The 17580-nt window shown below is 45.9% G+C and overlaps 1 protein-coding gene across 8 annotated transcripts in view; it reads left to right on the top strand.

The window, feature by feature from the left end:
- SMARCA2 (SWI/SNF related, matrix associated, actin dependent regulator of chromatin, subfamily a, member 2) overlaps positions 1 to 17580 on the top strand; it is a 179535-nt gene that overhangs the window by 58128 nt on the left and 103827 nt on the right. For all 8 annotated transcript variants that reach the window (XM_045065039.1, XM_045065045.1, XM_045065043.1 and 5 more), the window contains exons 13-19: positions 178 to 278; positions 1514 to 1661; positions 5078 to 5241; positions 6622 to 6688; positions 7355 to 7465; positions 10086 to 10328; positions 11738 to 11851. In XM_045065039.1, the coding sequence (XP_044920974.1) occupies positions 178 to 278; positions 1514 to 1661; positions 5078 to 5241; positions 6622 to 6688; positions 7355 to 7465; positions 10086 to 10328; positions 11738 to 11851 (948 nt within the window). The remainder of the gene's footprint in view (positions 1 to 177; positions 279 to 1513; positions 1662 to 5077; positions 5242 to 6621; positions 6689 to 7354; positions 7466 to 10085; positions 10329 to 11737; positions 11852 to 17580) is intronic.

Genomic DNA, 17580 nt, shown 5'->3' with positions numbered 1-17580 from the left:
TAAACAGAAATGGAACAGTGTATTGCCTGGTTTAGGGAGGTGTTAAATTTACTTTCTCCCTACGTCGTATTTACTCTGCGAAGCTGAACACCGTTCAGTCTCCCTTCAGAAAAGGCCAATCCTAGAGATTTTGTCCCTAAAATGGAATCCTTCCTGTGTCTTTGTTCCTTCCCCCAGGATGAGGAAGAAGAGTCCAGTCGGCAGGACACGGAAGAGAAAATACTTCTGGATCCCAACAGCGAAGAGGTTTCCGAGAAGGATGCCAAGCAGATCATTGAGTGCGTATCACTCAGTTTTCTCCCTTGTGAAAATGCGTGTCCCCAGAATTGTGCTGTATGGATTTTCTTTCAGAGAACTTTGTCTGAGGAAGGAAGGCGACCAAGTTCATGGCCACGTTCCCCTTGAAACGCTGCCATCAGAGGTCACCCCCTGCCTCTGGAGCTCGGCTTTCCCACCTTCCTCAGTGGCATCAGCACTTACCCAGGAATGCCCGTGAGAGATGCCGATCCACCCAGCCCCCCGCTGCAGCCAGCCCCCTGCTCCCACATATTGTCTGCAGCACCCCAGGACCTCTCGGCACCTCGTCCTCCTCCCCAAGTCCGAGTGCCGGATCTAGTCTTCACTAGGGCCGTTCTCCATGTCAGCTCTTTGCTTGTGTGGCTCTAATGTTGATATTTGGGGGAAATGATATGTAAAATAGAAAATTTTAAAGTAATGAGATTAAAAAAAAAAAAGCAAAAATAGGCATTATGATATTGTCTCCTTTTTTTTTTTTTTTTAAAGGTTTTATTTATTTGAGAGAGAGCACAAGCAGGGGGAGTCACAGTCAGAGCTGGCAGGGTGAGAAGGAGACTCCCTGCTGAGCAGGGAGCCTGACACAGGACTCGATCCCAGGCCCCGGGACCATGACCTGAGCTGACGGCAGACACTTAACCGTTTAACTGACTGAGCCACCCAGACACCTATGTTTTCTCCTTTGATTCGGGTCTGTGGGCCCCACACTAGGAGACTTTGTTTTCTGGGTCCGCTGAAGGTTTAGAACTGCCCAGTGGCTCCTCACTGCCCGTGGAGTTGAACACCAGCCCGTGAGCAATGCGGAGGAAGTGGAGGCCGGCTGGTGCCTCTCCCATCTCTGTGGTCACGTTGCTCCCTCCCTCTCGTGCCCAGCAAGCTCTAGACACCATGCTGTGGATAGGGTTTATCTTTGCATCTGGAGAGCCTAGGATGGCCTCCCTGGCCACTAGGTCATCTGCAGGGATGCAGTTCCTGCTCCGATCAGTCATTGGAGGTCAGGTGGGCCTGCCTGCCGGTCCTGACTCTGTGACCTTTCCCAGGGCCCAGGCACACGAATTAACCTCCAGCTTGCTCACTTTCTGTGAGGGTTCCCAGTCCTGTCTTTTAACCAGAAGACATACTGGAGATGATCAGTAAACTATACTTCGCACAGCGGGGCTTGGCTCTCCATCCGTGCGCCCAGAGATCTGTGGATGATTCTCGGCTCTCTGTGTCTCAGGACGGCCAAGCAGGACGTGGACGACGAGTACAGCATGCAGTATAGCGCCAGGGGCTCCCAGTCCTACTACACAGTGGCCCATGCCATCTCCGAGCGCGTGGAGAAGCAGTCCGCCCTCCTCATTAATGGGACCCTGAAGCATTATCAGGTAACTGGTGGGGGTCGGGCCCTCTGGGGCAGCCATGGCCCTCACCTCACATTGGGCCGTGTGTGTCTTGCACATGGGTACGTGGCTTGCGTAAGGTGTCTGATGGTGGAGAGGCCTCTGGGGTCATGTTGCTTAAGATATAATGATTCTCTGTGGCGCCTGTAATTCTTGCTTTAGAGACACTTCCATCATATGAGGGCATCCCCTAGAAAGTTCCCTTCCGTGAATTTAGGATGGCTCGTGTTCTAAGAAATACAGGCTTAGCAGTTAGAACGGTTTGATGTTGTGGATCTCTTCACAGCGGAAAACCCAGTATAGGGAACGTAGGTGCCTCGTCTTATAGTCCATGAAGCATTTCTTCCAGAACTTCGGTGGTGGGTCTAGTTTAATGCCATGGATTCAGCTTCTAGGAGCCGCTGTCCACTACATGTATGGCCTTTTTTAAGACACAGTAAAGTGGTGAGCTTTGATGAGACGCCCACTGTAAACAGAACAGACGTTTCATTTGACCTGTTGGAGTAAGGGCAGCTCCTATTGTCTACTGCCTACCACTCTGGTGTTTCCCAAAGTGTGTTCCTTGGAACACTTGGTTCATGAGCTGTCCCTTATAAAAAGGAAAATGGGGTCATGGTCAAATGAATACGAGGAAATACTATCATCCAGAGGTAGGACTGTCATGTAATTTACTACTCCGGATTTGGATGCTTACAAGAGTGAATAAGGGCCCTTCTTATTCGTACCAAGCATAACCCAGGACAATCCTGAGCTAACCAGACAGAAGGGCACCGTGGCAGTGACCCCTCCTGGTAATCCCTGGTGTTCATGAGCACATTCACGACTCTTGTAATGGACGACCGTGTGTCAGCGTCCTGCAGTGAGATCACTTTGACTTCCTATTTCCCAAATTTCTTGGACCACCCAGCTTTATGTCCATAGATCCCCTATTAACATCCTGTAATTTAGGAAGTATATGCAAAGTTCTCTGAGTTTATGGGTTGGCTCCCCTAAACCCCTCACTGCCAGCACTGGGCTGGCTGCCATGGCGTGGGGGTGAAGGGTCCAGGCCTGTGGACCTAAATCACGCTTAATACCATGTTTATTTCCTCCTGCAATTAAAGCCTTTCTCATCACTTGTCCTCACTGCCTTTCCAAACCCCTGTGTCCCCCATTGCCATCTGGGAGCTTCCTCTTCCGGGCTGCCTGTAGACTTCCTGAGCATGCGTCCACGTCAGTCCCCTTCTGGGCTTTTGCTCCACTGACTTCCTCCTTCCCAGCCTCTGACCACCCGCATCAGACCCATGAGATCCTTTCCATTTCTCACAAACTGATTCCAGCTGTGGCTCGGGGCCTGCCTGGATCACCCTGTCCACGAGTAAGCTTTCTGCCACCTCGCTCCTTGATGGTTCGCGTATCTTTAATAATTACGTAACCCTGACCCAGTGGGGGGTCTCCCCACGGCTTCCTGGGAAAGCCACACATGTCTGGTTCGCTCCCCAGACCCACCCCTTCACGGTCTGGGGAAACCCGTATCACCTCCCACTGTTTTCATGAATTTCTGGTCTCCTCTGCTGCCAGGTTATGCTTCTGTTTTATCTGGGTTTAACACAAATGCAAAATTCAGCCCCTTGGCCAGTTTTCATTAAAAAAAAAAAAAAAAAATCAGGGCACCTGGGTTGCTCAGATGGTTAAGCCACTGCCTTCGGCTCAAGTCATGATCCTGGAGTCCCGGCATGGAGTCCCACATTGGCTTCCTGCTCTGCAGAGAGTCTGCTTCTCCCTCTGAGCCTCCCTCCCTCTCATGCCCTCTGTCTCTCATCTTCTCTCTCTCTCTGAAATAAATAAAATCTAAAACCAACAAAACAAAACACCATCACGACTATCCAGATGTTTCTGGCATTTAGTTGACTTTCCTAAAGGTCTGGTGGTCTGGGATCCTGGGGCAGGCCCGCCGCCCTTCCAGTCTGCAGTCGCTTCCGGCGGCCCCTTCCCTCGGAGCTCTTCCTGCTTCTCCCGTCGCTTGGCGTTGCTGTCCTCCTGCAGAATCCTTTAGGATGATTCGGAGTCTTGCGCGGTACAAGGTACCCTAAGTGGCCTGTGGAAGTATTTCTGCAGACCATCGCAGGGCTCTCCCCAAGAAAATCTCTGCTCGCTGCAACTCAACGTGCGTGTCAGAACAATTTTAAATAAGATGATACGTATTCATATGTGTGCCACGTACTTTGAACCCCTTCTCGGTGCCTGTGGATATGCGATTGCCTTTGTTTCCTCTTGGACTGCAAGCTTCTGCAGGGAGGCCGCCTCCTGCGCAATGGGCAGGCGTCCATCTGCTATACCCCCTTGCATGGTTCTTCGCGCAGAGCAGTCATTTAATAAATATTGAAAATAATTGAATTACTCACTTGGTTCTTACATAAAACAAATTAAAATTAACATTTCCCTGAGCATAACTTAATTAGCAAGCTAAATTAACTTCAGCAGACATGCATATTTATATATTTGTGTATTTATGCATATTCACTTACATGTAATACATAATATATAATATGCACAGATAGCTATATGTATTTTATAATATGTACACACACACACACACACACACACACACACATATATACAGAAGTATATTGAATTGCTCCTGCCATTTGAGCTCAACATCTGTGTGATGGTGGTGGTATTGGTATTGGCGGTTGGAGGAGAAGGAAGGGGAACAATTTTGTATTTTCACCCCAGCCTTTCTTGTACTTAACACAGGAACTCTACAAAGCTCTGTCTCTGGTGCAGGCCTTTCGTCCTTTAAAAATATGTCATCCATGTTTCCAGCCATCAGCTTCCGTTGCGGTGCCCCGGGGGAGTGCCCCCATGGCCGCTCCCACGTGAGGCCCGTCCTGTGGGCCCCGCAGCGGCCCGGCTCCCTGGTCAGCCCGCTTGCTGGCAGAGGGGATCCCGGCCTGGGAAGGCTCTTCATGGCCAAGAAGGCTGTGTCTAATGATCTCTGATCTGTGTGCCAAACCTGCCTTCTGGTTTGTTTGTCTCTAATCCTCACATTGGCTTTTTGTTCTTGGAGTGGTTGGAATGGATTTTCGTTTGGGTTTTCTTCATTTATAATAACTCTGGAATGTCATATACTGTGAAATGCTAAGTAGGGATGAGCAGCAAAGCTGCTTAAAATCCCACCAGTATGCTACAGCCCGTCATTTCTAAATCTGATTAACACTTAGCACCTGCCAAGCAGCAGGGATGATTACAGGCTCATATTTTAAATTCTTTTTGTGTTGGTGCTTCCCCCCACTTTCCTACTGTGGGAAATCCAACATATAGCACCGAGGAGTTAAGAAGTCGCAGCCTCACTTGAGTTGTATTAGTATTAATTACCTGTGCAGATCTTGGATAATTGAAGCAATTACTCTTCATTTCAGCTCCAGGGCCTGGAATGGATGGTTTCCCTATATAATAACAATTTGAACGGGATCTTAGCTGACGAAATGGGGCTAGGGAAGACCATACAGACCATTGCACTCATCACTTACCTGATGGAGCACAAAAGACTCAATGGCCCCTATCTCATCATTGTTCCCCTTTCGTAAGTAAAGTCATTTATTCCTTACTTATCTCTCCGTAGGTTATAGATTGTCCTATTAGGAGCTTGTCCTTGTTTTCCATTTAAGGCAGAATTGTAACCTATAGCGGGATCACCAGAAGCTGCTGCTCTGAACTCAGGTTTCCGCTTCCCACCCCCGGCCTCTTTGAATGGCTATTTAACCACAGGACAAAGTGATTTCATCAGCCCTGATAATCAGGCCGCAGTTCACAGCCCGCATCACACCTTAAGTGGCTCACGGGGCAGAAAGCTTTTGATTCCTATTTTTTAAAGATTTCTTGGATTTTTTTTTTCCCCTTGTCCCATTTCCAAAAGCTTACATATATTCAAAAAAGTATGACTTCTTCAATCTGCCTCGACTGTATCTCTTAGAGCAGAATCTGGGTCACAATCGTACCTGTGAATTTGACCTTAAACCGTTTTCAGAACGGACAGTCTGACGTCCGTGATCCCGCTGCTCTGCAAGCGCGGGCCCTCCTGTCCTCCACTCAGTGCCCAGAGCCTGCGCGGTTCCTCCTAGGTCTTTTCTGGGCCCGAGAGAAGGAAGACCTGCTCAACGCGGCCCTCCCGGGAGGGCTCTGGCAGCTGGTGTTAGGTCGCAGTTCCAGTCGCTGAGATCTTTGTCGATCTCGGTGCTAAGATAGACTTGGACCTTGCAAAACAGACGGACGAGCAGAGGGATTCTGGTTTCGCATTTGCAAATTTTGTCTAAAGGAGAACTGTTCGCAGACCTTCGGAATCTGTATTAGCCAAATCTGTAGTATTTAGACGTCCTGGGTATTGTATCTACATTTCAAGTATATATTCAGTTCTGTATATATATTTTGCATGTTCTGATTCCCGTATTATGGTGATGCTTTCAGGGATTTAAAAAAAAAACAAAAAAGGCATTCCCTATTTCTCCCCCATTCCCTCTTGACAGATTTATTTAATATTTTCATGTGCTTTTGTCATTTATTTTTTTTCCTGACTCAACTTTTCTGTGAACTTACATGGCTGTTTTTCAAGAGTCCCCAAATCACTCTGGCAGTTGCTGTTTTCAATATTGCAATTAAGGGTTGTTGTTGTTTTTTTTTTTTTTTTAATTTTCCCTTCTCTATGTTTATGCATTTTTAAAATTTTATTTATTTCTTTTTTCTTATGAGATTTCTTAGAAACTGACAAACACACTTGTCATGCTTTGGGCCCAGCTTCTTTCCCACTTATCTCTTATTTCCACGCCTTTCCAAGAATCCTGTAGTTGAGATATTTTCTATTCTCTCTCCCCTTTCAAGGTGAGGCCTGAGCATGAATAAGGACATCTTTTTAACCGCCGATCGCAACAGCAATGTCGTTTTCTCTGTTTTCTTCTTTGTTCTACAGGACTCTGTCTAACTGGACATATGAATTTGACAAATGGGCTCCTTCTGTGGTGAAAATTTCTTACAAGGTTTGGAACGCTGTGTTTATATATAAATGTGGAAAAGCAAAAAATAGACCCTCCTCTTTTTTTTTTTTTTCTTCATTCCATATGCACATCTGTGGACTGTATTTGGTTGTAAAGTTTTGTCATGTACATCATGTACCAAACAGTGTGAGTTAATCATCCCAAGAAGATTACTGTAATAAACCATAATTACTTTCAGATAGTGAAATGCAGAAGAAAATTGTTAATTATCATATTGCGCGGTTTCTGATGAGAGTAATACAAATGACAAATACCGCACATTCCGCGGGCCGCCGCCACCGCGCCCGCTGTTCCTGCGAAGTTCGCCAATTACCGGGGCGCCTGGGCCGCCTGCTCCCACGGAAATGGAGCCTTTCAGCGGAGCAGCGGGTTCCCCGCCACCTCGGGGTTGCTGTAATTTCCCTCTCCGTCTTCCCCCTCCCTCAGTTTCCAGGGGGAAAGCCTGCCTAGAAGGGTCTGGAAAGTGTCCAGATGTGCGCGATTTTGCCAGGCACTTTCTTTGTGGATAATGGGTCCGTATACGGTAATGCATAGAGACGCAGCCCGCGCTCACGGGTCTGGGCTCCATTAAGCTGTGAACAGTGAGGCAGAATGCACACATTACTCGCATTGGGTCATATATGTATGTGTGTGTTTCTTTCCATTCAGGGCACCCCCGCCATGCGTCGCTCCCTCGTCCCCCAGCTGCGGAGTGGCAAATTCAATGTCCTCCTGACTACTTACGAGTACATTATCAAAGACAAGCACATTCTTGCAAAGGTATGTCTTTAAAAAAAAAAAAAAAAAAGTTCCTTTACCTCTCATGATGGACCATCGCGCTGGAGTGTAAAGGATTTCCCAGGTCATGCCCACTGGGGTAATTTGATCATTAGAGGCTTTTCCCTCTCTCTCTCTCTCTCTCTCTCTCTCTCTTTCTCTTTCAGAGTCAGCTATATTTTGGGAATGGGTTTTAATTTTAGGCATGCTTTTTGTTTGTTTGTTTCATTTTGTTTTGTTTCTTTTGTTGGCCTACGTCATCAATCCTGGTTCTGTGATGGAGCCTCTCCGAGTTTATGAGTTTACATCTCTTAAAAAAATTCACCTGCGCTCCTTGCGCAGCTCCTTCTCTCTCCAGCAGCCCTGAACGTGCTTGTGGAAGAAATAATTGTTTTTGTTGCCCTGGGTTATTGTCAGCAGCATGACTTCATTCCTCTTGTGCCTTTGTCTCTCCAAAGATGAGTAGGCACCCTTCCATATGGTTTCTCCGTGTGAACAGTTGTCCACGCTGCGGCTTTGCTCTTCCTGTGTTGGATTTTTTTCCTCTGGTGAAATAATGGGCCACTGTACGGATGGCTCCGGGCTGTTTCTGTGCCTATTCACTCAAAGCCGAGAAAGAGCTGTTTTCTACCTGCGACACGCTTGTCTCCTAATTTGTACGTCCCAAGTTGTCCTTCAGCCAGAAAATAGAAAGTTGTTCTTTGATTTCTATCGCCTGGCCTCCTAATGCATTCATTCAGAATACCTTCTTTCGTGGGACCAAACACAGAAACTTCAGTTTTCTTCCTCTGGTGATTTCTCCTACCCTGTGGTGTTTTGGAATTGGCTATAATCGGAAACTAAGCGGTGGCCAGAAGAGAACAGAATTCCTGTTTCTGGGGTCTGTTCTCTCTCCCCACTAAACCTCTGCTCTGGGAACTGTTGAGTTCCCTTCCTGGCCTCACGGGTGCTCCCTTGCAGGAAGTATGCTCCCAGGGGAGGTTTAATAATTGAGATGGCACTGGCGACAGTGCCGTGTTCCTGCTCCTCGTTCCCAGAGAGGAACTTGGCAGTGTCAGAAATTACATGTTTTTGGTAGAACTCTGGGAATGTGGGTTTGTCCATCAGAGAGCCTTTAAAAAAAAAAAAAATCCTATCCCATCTTCTGCATTTGTATTTCCGCATTCATCAGAGATGCCTGGTAATGAGATGAATTGCTTTTATTTGTTGCTGGAGGAATGAAGCTATGGAAAAGGGTAGTGGAATTGTGTTCAAGTGGAAGACCTAATTGGTAAATGAGCAGATTAGCACAATCGAAGTCCTCTCTGATTTCCTTGTTTATTAGGTCCTAAGCTAAATCAGGAAAGTGGATTTTGACTGCTGACTTAAATACGTTTGTATCTGGTGGCCTCGTTTCATGCCGTGGGTAAGCTTGGGGGGTAGTTGGCCATATAATTTCATTCTCATGGACACTTTCCTTGGAAGCAGTGGAGGAAGAATTAAAATAAGAAAAGCTCTGGTAGTTTCTTTTACCCAAACATCCCAGCCTGACTGATGGTATACTTCTTCTCCCCCGACTTTACGGTCACTTCTAATGAGGAAGGCAGAACCCTCTAGAATCCCGCGCTCACCTCCCTCCTCCCTGTCTGGGAGCTTTGGAGCAGGATCCAGGGACATCTGAACACCAGATGCTTTTCTTGGCCATTGCCACTGTTTTGTAGGGAATGAATAGGCTTAGTGGGACATTCCACATTGTTCTCACTTAAAGAAACTGAGACCAGTGACCTTGAAGAGGGCTGAAGGGTAAGTTGTGAGAGAGGAAGAGGCCCGTGTGCAGATTAGGGAGGAAGATTGTGTTATGTGGCCTTTCTTTATTTTTCACGCAGCACTCATGATGGGAAAGGAGATTGTGTTTAATTCCAAAGTTCTGGCAGAATCAGAGGAATGATATTTTAGCATTGTCTTCACTGTCAGTGAGTATATCCTTTCACTTTAGCTCTCTGAAAACAGTGATCTGAGACCTGGCCAGCGAGGACCTCGGTCAGAACCCAGAGACTCCAGGTTGCCAGATCTTACTTTTTTAAGAGAAGCTGGATATTCACATTTTTGTGTGAAATATTCCAACTTTTAAATGTTAGCAACTCATTCGAATTAAGAAGAGAAAAAGAACACTGAGCTGAGCCAGGCCCCAACAATATAACAATAGAAGCAAAGGCAGGAAGCCAGAGCATCTCAGCTGTACATACCTACTGACGCCATCTTGGAAAATCGGTCACTAATTTCTGCTTCAAGTGGGGAGCTCTCCTCTCTTCTTGCTATGAGCCGAGGCAGCATGAGCACTGAATCAGGGAGAGCCGTCATGGTCTAGCATTAACAGAGGGAGTGTTGGTTCAGGAGACACAGGAGCCAGTCCCGGCCCAACCGTTTCATCTTGGGCCCACGTTCCCCTCTTTGGCAAGAGCAGTTTGGAATCACATGACCCCTAAGCAGCATTGGCACTGACATCCCATTATCACAAAGGAGAGTCACACCATATTACGCACAAAGTCTGAATTCCTTGGTTTTCCACACCACGGTTTGCCTATTGGAGGTGGTTGTATTTCCCCTTGCTCATCTCATGTTGGTCCTTCCTCTTGGGTTACAGATTCGGTGGAAATACATGATTGTGGATGAAGGCCACCGGATGAAGAATCACCACTGCAAGCTGACTCAGGTCTTGAACACTCACTATGTGGCCCCCAGGAGGATCCTCTTGACTGGGACCCCACTGCAGAATAAGCTCCCGGAACTCTGGGCCCTCCTTAACTTCCTCCTCCCCACCATTTTCAAGAGCTGCAGCACCTTTGAACAGTGGTTTAACGCCCCATTTGCCATGACTGGAGAAAGGGTACTGGTCTACCTTTTGTATCTTCCACTCTATGGCAATGAAATGAACGTAAAGATCCAGAAGCTGGGAGTGTTAGAGCCCCAGAAAACCTGTAGGGTGGTTGGCAATGTCGCTCACTTTACAAAACTCATCAGTGGGTCCGTGTGTTCTCTTTCCAGGGGTGTTTCCTGCCCTGAGAAAATGGATCTAGTGATGGGTCTAGGGTCCTAGGATCTAGGATCTTTGGCCTTTTCCCGACATGTTAATCAGGCCACTAGAGAATGATCCTGACTGATGGAATCCTTATTTGTACGGGCCACAGGGAGGACGAATGGAGAGAGATTTGTTGAATCAATTTAACCAGATCAACCGACCCAACTGAACACAAACCTTAAAGCACATCCATATTTCCTTGTAAAACTTGGGCTTCTCCTTAAGCTGTTTCCCTATGAAGAGTTTGTATGTGAAACTGAATTAGCTCATGCTGATTTTCTGTACACACTTTTCCCCCAATTTTAGTGTGAGCCTGTTTTATGTCTACATTAATACTCCTCAAATCCGGAGTAGCCATTTTCACGTTCCTTATTATTCTGTCCACCATCTGTCTTCTCTTGGAGCTCATTTATGGAAGGAAGACACGGGCCATTGCAAGAAAAGGAATGGGTTCCTGTCCTTTTGATTAGTGGTTTCTTAACTGTGGGAATGAAAAGTCACTTAGAAGGCTTTCAGGACATTTATGTTGAAACTATTCAGCACTTTAATTTTGAAGTACATCATAGGGACTTTTGCCTTTTGTCAGTAATTCATTGGCTTGCCCATTTGTAGAAAGTAATGTCAATCAAGTCTGCCCCCTAGAGGTTCATAGAGGAAGGTGACCAGAGGTTCTAGAGAAGGTTCCAGATAAAAGAGGGCTGACCAAGATAAGGGGAGAGGGAAGGAAGAGTGAGGTACAGGGGCTTGGAAACCCACCACCATCCACTGGGCCCACTCTCTTCTTTTCCTGTTCAGGCCTTGTCACCTTGGGGTGTTTCTGCTTCTGAGACAATCCAAGTTAAGAGCCTAACTTAAGGCTTTGACTTTGAGGAAGCACACATGAACTCTTGCCCCTCTCCTTGGGTTCTGTCTCAGTCTTCAGTAAGGCTTTGTTGCAGTCCTATCCAAAAAATGTCTGAGCTGGGAGACTGGTTGCTCTGGCCCCTTTTCCATGGAACTCCACATTAAGACAAAGATGCCCATTTAGACGCCATTTTATTACCACTTGGCACGTAGGAAGAGGATTCTGAGGCATGCAAAACAGGTAAAGACCTAGCCCTAATGGACATAAAAATTTCAATCACATATCACAGCAAATTAATAAATGTAACCCTACAGCATTATTTTGTGAAATATCGTTAAAAAAAATGTCCGACTCATCTGAGGTTCTCTTGTAGGTGGACTTAAATGAAGAGGAAACTATATTGATCATCAGGCGTCTACATAAGGTGTTAAGACCATTTTTACTGAGGAGGCTGAAGAAGGAAGTCGAGTCCCAGCTGCCCGAGAAAGTATGTTGCAAATTCCAAAGCTATGGTTCCTTTCCCTGCTGATCTCCCAAGTACCTGCATCTGAAACTTTCTTTTCTTTCCTTTTTTTTTTTTTTTTTAAGATTTTGTTCATTTATTTGACAGAGAGAGAAACAGCGAGAGCAAGAGCATAAGCAAGGGGAGTGGGAGAGGGAATGCAGGCTTCCCCCTGAGCAGGGAGCCCCATGTAGGGGCTCGATCCCAGGACCCTGAGATCATGACCTGAGCCGAAGGCAGAAGCAAAAAACAACCAGCTCGTGTTTTAGTCCCAGGGATCTTGGAAATACCGTATAGGACATTTTTGTTAGAGAGAAGCTAGAGGTTTGAATGCAGAGAGAGAGAGAAGGGAAATTTCAACATTTTCGGCCTGGTTTCCCTAAAGCTCTGGCGCGGGATTTTATGAAGTTAGTAAATTCATCGAGTCTCCTGACATTTTCGCTCACACTTACATTAACTCAGTTGTATTAGTTTAACACTATATTTTAAGTTTGGATTTTTTTTTTTTAAGTTATTAACCTCGTGAAGTTCACTCTTGCGGGCACCACGGAATTGATCTGCCAGTGAGTCCAATGAGGATATGAGTTTGGGTCTTACATCATCACCAGAAGTCCTCATAAACATTTACCAGGTTTCCTAGAAGTGTATTTAATGCTTATGACGTCACTCTTTGGATAATAAGTGAAAAACAGAGTTCCTTCAAATTACAGACACATGATCCAATTATTCTCGGATGTGGTTTTTGATCTGTACCATAAAAGCTAAGTCCCCATGAATACTTGAAGCAGGTAATTTTCAGGTGTGTAGCACCCTGACTTCTCGGAGCTATAGAATGACTTTTGAGCCCTTTGCTCCACATTTTCTGGTTTGGTCCGGGTATTAGTTTAGTATGTTCCCGATCATATTTTGGAACCACACCCTTCTGAGTTCTAAATTTTATTCTCTCTTTTTCAAAATATTTTATTTTTATTTATTTAAGAGTCAGAGAGCACAAATAGAGAGGCAGGCAGAGAGGGGGGCAAGGAAACAGGCTCCTTGCTGAGCAGAGAGCCCGAAGCAGACCTCGATCCCAGGACCCTGAGATCATGGCCTGAGTCGAAGGCAGAGGCTTAACCCACTGAGCTACCCAGGCACCCCTAAATTTTATTCTCTTAAAGATAGGTTGTTGGGCATTGTGTACTACTTGTGGCAGGAGAGAGATGTGGATTTGAGTTTTCTCTGTACATGAGCCAGTTCTGAAATGTGTATTTCACGTCACTGTGTTTTTTCTGTGCCATTACTCTGGTTTTTGTACAGGTTGGTTCATCCTATTCATTTCTTAAGTAGCAGTTGACAAGAGAGCATACAAAGTTGATCACCTTATCAAGAGAGGATTTGGTTCCAGATTACCCTGTTCATTAACAGTCAGGGGAAAAAAAATTAAACTTAAGTACTGTTCTTACATCATGCTTATCCCAGCAGAAGCCTAAATATTTAAGTATTTAAGTATTTTATTTTTCTAGTGAATGCATCTTGGGTTGAGTGGTCTTGATACTGTTTTTGACTTCCCATGGTCTCGGTGTCTTTGGGTGACCCTCTCACTGTTCAGGGAGGACCTTAGTTACTGAATAAACTGGGGAATGGTCCAGTGGTCATGTGGCCACCTTGAACTACTTCCCAGCAAGAGATCCTGCAAGGTATAGAGACAGATGTTAACGGTTTTAACGTGTCCTGGGCTCCTTTGTTTCTTTAGCAGAGGTATAAAAATCAAGGGTAATTAACTAAAGTCCTTCATTTATTCATTCTTTAGAACGTCTTCATCTTAGTTACTTAATTTCCAGGACTGGCTAATAGAGATAGATTTTTGAAAGCTCATCACAAGTTGGAAATATGCCCAGTTTGAAGAAAATCCACTCTATAAAAATCCAGACTTGCCCAGCCTAAGGACCATGGTGTGATGAGTTGTATCACAAAGGAATTCTCTGCTTTACTAAAATATTTATTCCACTGTTCCATTCACAAAAGAGCCCCCTGAGTATTGGTACACTTAAAAAAAAAAAAATCAGGGTTAGATTATAGCGCAGTATCTTCTGCGTAAAGTATACTTACCCTCTTTAATACCCAGGGTAGTATTTGAGTATTTGAGTTAATCTAGCCCCGTATGTGATACATTATCTATGGATAAGCTCCCTTCCATGGAGGGAGCTCGGTGGAGTGGAAATCATGGGCCTCCTGTCAGAGTGCACATGCCCTGTCACCGTCCCTGTGTCTTACTAAGCATTTGGCATTGATCAGTGAATGCAGTGGGGCTCCGTGTTTCCCGGTGAACTGGCAGAGAAATACCACCCACCTCACGGAATCATTGAGAGGACTAAGTGGATGCAGGACCCCTGAGTCAAAGCCTGGCGTGCCGACAGCCACTGCTGCCTTCCTCCTCGGCGTCAGCTCCCGCTGCCCCGACTTCTAGTTCCCCTTTCCTTTCCTCTCAAGTTCTCTTTCATGCTCTGCTCCTCCTCGTGCTTTCGGTGGCCCCTCCCCCACCTGTGTGCTCACCGGCCTTTCCAGGGCAGTCGGGGAACTCACCACTTTGCCCACGTAAGTAGCTGTTGGTGTGGTTTGGCCGGCATTCTCTCTACTTTTTCTGTCTTGTTAGGATTTTTTTTACCTGAGAGACATTGGCCACTGAAGTATCATCCTTGGGGGTTAAGGAGCTTCCTCTGCCACCATCTGCTTACGGCCACAAACAACGCGTGTGTCTTTCTCAGCCTCGCTAAGAGCCTGGGCAGGAATTCTGGCTGATGGCAGGAAGAAGGCCAACTGTTCCAGAGCAGTCATTCTGAAATGCTCTCATGAAAAGCCACCCATTAAGGATGTGGGGGTTTTTTTGGTTTTTTGTTTGTTTGTTTGTTTTTAACTTTATTTCTAAATTTACATATAAAATCCACTCTTTGGGGTCTATAGTTCTGTAGGCTTTGACAAATGCAGAATTGTGTGAACCACACCCACAGTCAAAATACAGAACAGTTCTCCCTCCAAGGACCCCTCCACAGAGTTCCTGGTGCTATTTGTTCTTAGTCACATCCTTTCTGGAACCCTTGCCCTGGTCTGACCGCTGATCTGTTCTCCATCCCTGTAGCTCTGCCTTTTCCAGAATGTCACAGGGATGGAGTCACACATCAGATCTTGTCATCAGATCTTTTGCTTCTGGGTTTTTTCCTCTCAGTGTACTGTGTTGGAGCTCCGTTCAAGTTGTTGCCCATAGCCACGGTTGTCTCCTTTTTATTGTTGAGTTAGCATTCTTGTCTATGGACGCAGCATAGTAGGTCCGTCCGTTCCACGGAGGGAACAGTTGGATTTCCTCTGGTTTTTGACAATTATGCATGCATGTGCTGTACCCATGGTGCATAGGTTTTCATTTCACTGGTGTGAAGACCCAGTGACAGGATTGCCGGATCCTATCGGAAATGCACGCGTAGCCTTGTAGGAAACTTCTGGAACCATCGTGTGGTTGCACCAACAATGTCTGAGCCTTGCCTTTCCTCCTCGTTCTCATCAGTCCTCATCGGCTGCCATCAGTTTCTTGACCTTTTTAGCCATGTCAGCAGGTGTGCACTGGCATCCTGGGATAAATTTGCATTTTTCTAACATCCACTGGTGTTGGGCATCTTTTCCTTGCCTGTCTGACACCCATATGTCTTCCTTGATGAAATGGTGCTCAAGTCTTTTGCCTATCTGTTTGTTTTTTAATTAGGTCATTTCTTTTCTTATTATTGAGTCTTACGCTAGGAAAACTTGTAAAAATACAAAATATATTTTCTGTGTCCTACACGGTCATTCTGTCTTGTGGCTGGACTGTGCTCAGGTGGAACTAAAGCAGCCATAGGAGGGTCAAAAGTTGGGTGAGTGCAGCTCTGCTCTGTAGCAAAAGCAGTGTTCATGGATGAGTATTTAATAAAAACGAGCTTTTATCGATGAGGATTTAATAATGTCATGAGTCTGATGACACTCCTAATGGGCAAGGGAAGGTACCATCCCCCCAGTACCCCAACACCACCACCAGGCTGTAGCACTAAATCCATTCCTTGAACTCAGGAAAGATTGGCAGCTCGAACGAAAGGACGGATGTAAAACTTAACGTAAACTAAATAAAAATTGATCTTGTGATTTAGCTCCCATTTGGGGTTGTCTATGCTGACTGTCCACTTTGTTAATTCATAGATAATCAAGAACCAACTAGACTTGCAGATGGCTGTATGTGTGTGTGTGTGTGTGTGTATAGAGAGAGAGAGGGGGAGAGAGAGATGCCTGAATATGCTAAGATAGGTGTACAGTGTCAGAAGCTCACTAGAGGCTGACCTACCTAAAATCGGTCCTAATTTTGATTTGACCTGCAAGAAACAACAAATCAGCTTCACCAAGATGGGCAACTTGTACATTCATGATGCAGACATTTGGAATGCTTGATGTAATTAAACATTACTCTATTCCGCCTTTGAGATATGTAATCTTACTATTCCGAAAGTGGTAATATACCACACGCCATAGTCTTGAGCTGCTGTCAGGTCCTCGGGGTGGGCTCGCCTCTCTGTTGACCAGTGTGCCGTGGGCGGTGTGGTTTGGCATCCCTATCTACGTGGCATCATCATCCGTGCCTCCTACTTCCCATACTCCCTCCCCTCCAGCACTTAGCACTGGCTGACTGATGGGAAGGGGGTTGAGGGTGCCGTCCCTAATTCTGTATCTGCTGGGCCCCAGCGCACTTAAGAGCCAGCAGTGGGGCCATCCCTTCCTGCAGAGTCCCCCCGATGGCGGTGAGCGTGGCAAAGCCTGAATGTCTCCTAGGTCATCCTCAGCACAGAGCTTAGGAGAGTGGACTCGGCGACTCGATTTCCAGTTCTAACCGCACCATTAAATACCCCCATCACTTTGAGCCGTTCTTTTAAATTTCAGAGGCTCAGGGTCTGTATAAAATACAGACATGACATTGTCTTGTGACATAAAGCACTCCGTGTAGGTCCTGGTCAACAGAAGGAGCTCAGTGATATTAACCCTTGGGGCCATTTTTTTTTTTTTTTTAAGATTTATTTACTTATTTTAGAGAGCGGGAGGGGCAGAGGGAAAGAGTCCTGCAGACTCCATACTGAGCACAGAACCCGATGTGGGGCTTGATCCCACGACCCCAAGATCATGACCTGGGCCGAAATCAAGAGTCAGACGCTCAACTGACTGAGCCATCCAGGCGCCGGCCTTGGTGCCATTTTTATGCTCCTACTGGTTGCGTCTGAAGTTGTCCAACGCTCTTCTTCACCGTGATCAGATTTCATTTTGAGAGTGAACAGCTCTCGAAAAAGTCGCAGTACTTTAAAAATAGGACATGATCAGGCATCTGGAACAGAAAGCCTGGAGCAAGTGTGTTCTTATTTATTAAACTTGGAGATTTCTGTTTTTCCCCCTCTGGCCAAGGTCATTAGAAACAAAAACAAGTGTATAAAAGGTCACCTGCTTCCCTTAACTTTTCTGCAAAGGACCCTTTCTCCAGTCTTTAGTGCATTAAAACAAGTTCCATCTGGCCCGACAGGTTCCTTCTGAAGCCACAATTGAATGAATATTCAACTTCTCTTCATCTGTGACCTACTCGCCCTGGCCCTCGGAGCTGAAAATAACCTGATCATTTTTAATCAGTTTATTAAACATTAGGCAGCTTGCTGATTTACTTTTAATCACATTCTGCAGAT

Source organism: Mustela putorius, unplaced genomic scaffold (assembly GCF_011764305.1).
Source record: "Mustela putorius furo isolate JIRA1106 unplaced genomic scaffold, ASM1176430v1.1 tig00003854_pilon_pilon_pilon, whole genome shotgun sequence".
Classification (NCBI taxonomy): domain Eukaryota; kingdom Metazoa; phylum Chordata; class Mammalia; order Carnivora; family Mustelidae; genus Mustela; species Mustela putorius.
Note: the sequence above shows the minus strand (reverse complement) of the source record. Positions and strands in the feature narration are given on the sequence as shown.